General features: G+C 22.6%; 1 protein-coding gene across 1 annotated transcript, besides 1 other annotated feature; it reads right to left on the minus strand. All coding sequences in view use genetic code 6, as the record gives it.

Moving 5' to 3' along the window:
* Positions 1–615: 615 nt before the first annotated feature.
* Positions 616–640: a microsatellite.
* Positions 641–1,924: 1,284 nt separating this feature from the next.
* IMG5_158490 (hypothetical protein) lies at positions 1,925–2,556 on the minus strand (the record flags this gene model as incomplete). The annotated part of the gene is made up of 2 exons (XM_004030516.1): positions 1,925–1,940; positions 2,216–2,556. 2 exons carry the CDS (start codon positions 2,554–2,556, stop codon positions 1,925–1,927), a joined length of 357 nt encoding a protein of 118 aa, XP_004030564.1.
* Positions 2,557–2,897: the final 341 nt, after the last annotated feature.

A 2,897-nucleotide genomic window follows, 5' to 3' on the forward strand; every position in this document is an offset into this window, starting at 1 on the left:
TTCAGCGAAAATATGTACTCTGTCGTGATCTTTTGAGTATTTTCTTAAACTTGCTAAAAAATCTTTTAAGAAAGACTCCGCAATGTCTTTATTGCCGAATTTTTTTAAAAACCACTCGCATGTAAATTGATTGATAGGTGTTTTTGGCCTAAAATCAACTTCATCTAATATATCGCACATAAGCTTTTCCCCTAAAATGCAATTAATTATGAAAAAAACCCAAGTCAAAGGTTAAATAGTAGCATTATTTAAATATAGGGTGGGTTTTAATAATATATCAAATATATTATTATTATCTTTACGGTTCAAAAATTTATTTATATTATCGTTTTGGATAAATGTGCATTATATTTGTTTGTCTGTAGTTGTATATTATTTCAGTTTTTATCGAATAGCCTCTTTTTCTGGATTGCCTTAGTCAATTTGGTCTTCTTAGTTTTTAGTCTGGGTGATTAATATGTTCAGTTTTTTTGTTATGTTTTTGTTTTATTGCTGGAGTTTTTTGTTTTCTTCTTTTAAATTAGCTACTTGTTGTGTGTAAAATTCTTCTAATTATTGAATTTAAGCAAAAACATTTGAATTTTAATTTAAAGCATTTTAACTTTATGATTGAGCTTTTTTTTTTTAGTTTTTTTTTTTATTTGTATTTTATAATTTTACTTTCTTTTTGTTTCATTTATTTTAATTATAAATATGATTATTCATTCTTTTAGTTTTAAAGATCTATACACAATTTTGTTAGTTCGTCGTTTTCTTTTGTTAATTTATCTATTTTTAATAAATAGGCGTCTATTTTATCATAATTATTCTTTAATAAACTTTCCAAATCTTCAAAAAGCTTACAAACGTTTTAATTTTTTTGATCAATTTTTAAGAGTCCTTTAAATTAATAAATGCTTTTCACATAAATATTATGTTCAGGTTTAGTTTTTCCAAAAACTTCTTATTCCTTTATTTTAAAAAATGAATATAAGAAAAATAATTATTTACTCTATAATAATAATTGTATGTCTCCATAAGCATTTTTAGTCCTTCATAAAAATCAGTAATAAGAAAAATTTCTTTGTCTTAAAAGACATTAATTTTTTAAAAATTTTCTTCAACGGTTTATATATATTTTTCATAATAAGAAAATAAAGTTTGAAATTCTGTTTTTAAAACTTGAGCGATTTCTTTCATTCCTTCTTTTTCTTTACTTAAAACAATTTCAATAAAGAACTTTTCATATAAATTTAAAATTTTATCCCCTCGTAATTTTTGGGCTTTTAAAAAATCTTAAGCTATCATTTTTTCTGTCATTTCTTTTATTTATTATTCCAGTTATTTATGATTTTCTAAATAATAAAGTAAATCATTTGAAGAAGAGCCTAAAATATAAACTACATTGCTTATTTTGGTTACATTTCCAATTAAATTTTAATTTATTTTTTCTTTTTAATTTTATCCCTTTTTTTCAAGAATGTTTTATGTCGTGTTAAAATAATTTTCTTTTAATTTATTTAAAGGAGATTTTTGACGATCTTTTAATGTAGGCAAACTTATGTTTAATAAATTGTTTTTAGATTTATTTTGTGTACTCTTTCTACTGTTTTTTATTTCAAATATCTTAATGTTGAAATTTGGAGAATTTTAATGATTATGAAAATTCTTAAAGGTATTTTTTTGCATTTATATATTTTTTTATTAAATACACTAAACGATATGATATAATGCTAATCAGTATAAATTATATATTTTAACAGAAAACAAAATTAAAATTAATATATAAAAAAAGAAAGAAAAGAAAGTTTAAATAAAAATTATATACAAATACAAACAAAAAATCTAGAAAAAAGAAATTCTCTGAAATAAGTTAGTATTTACATATACATATTTCTATTTATTATAAAAAAATGTTTTGAAAAAAAAAAAACTATAATTTTAATCAACCATTATTATTTCTATTGGAATAAGATAAAATAAGCATTCTAATAGATCTAGTTTTTAACATATTTCTAAAGGAATCATAGTGACCATAGATCTAATTCTTATAACTTCAATACTAATAGTACTCAGGATAGGAAGCCAAATAAATAAATAGAAAAAAATCTCCAGAATAAGTGAAATAATAAGTAAAAGTACTCTTGCTTAAGTTGAAGAATCAAGCATCAACTAAAGCCCATCAATAAAAATCTTGACTAAATATTAAAAAATATTCTTAATATAAACGTCTTACATGGTCTAAATTTCAATAATATACTATTCTTACATTAATTATATTGTGCTTCTCTTCAGCTGCTCTTCTTAATTTGGGAATTACAAAGCTAACTTTTCAAATTTAGTCGCAACCATTCTAAAATTTTCAATATGTCTAGGCAAAGCAATAGCGAAACCTTGCATAATAGTTCCATTTGCATAATCATAGCAATCTTAAGTTGATACTTTTTTCTCAGTTGTTAATATACCACATGTTTTATTGCTCATCATAACACTTTCAAAAGCATCAACAAAAGAAAAATGATGCGATCCTAAGTTTTTTGAATGTTCTTTTTACATAGAGGAGCTTAGAGTGTACATTTCATTTATTGAATTGTTTAAATAATCAAAACTGTTTATTCCATAAGCAGGATAGGAAGGTTGTACAAGCATTTACCTTTGTACATTGTTACTAAAGGAAAAATAGCTTTCAATCATACATGTTACATTCGCTTCGCTTATAAAAAGTTTAATATTATCAGAAATTTATATGGAGAAATAATAAGTAAGCCCAAAATAAATTTCAAGGACAACAACAGAAATAAAAAAAGGAATGAAAAAATTGCTTTTGTTTTTTAAATCGATTTTAAATTTTTTTCTTTTCTTTCCTCTCATTCTTAAAAGAGAATCGTCATCGTTGTTTCCTTTACTTTATAAAGAAT

Source organism: Ichthyophthirius multifiliis (genome assembly GCF_000220395.1).
Source record: "Ichthyophthirius multifiliis unplaced genomic scaffold scaff_1120509251201, whole genome shotgun sequence".
In the NCBI taxonomy this organism is placed as follows: domain Eukaryota; phylum Ciliophora; class Oligohymenophorea; order Hymenostomatida; genus Ichthyophthirius; species Ichthyophthirius multifiliis.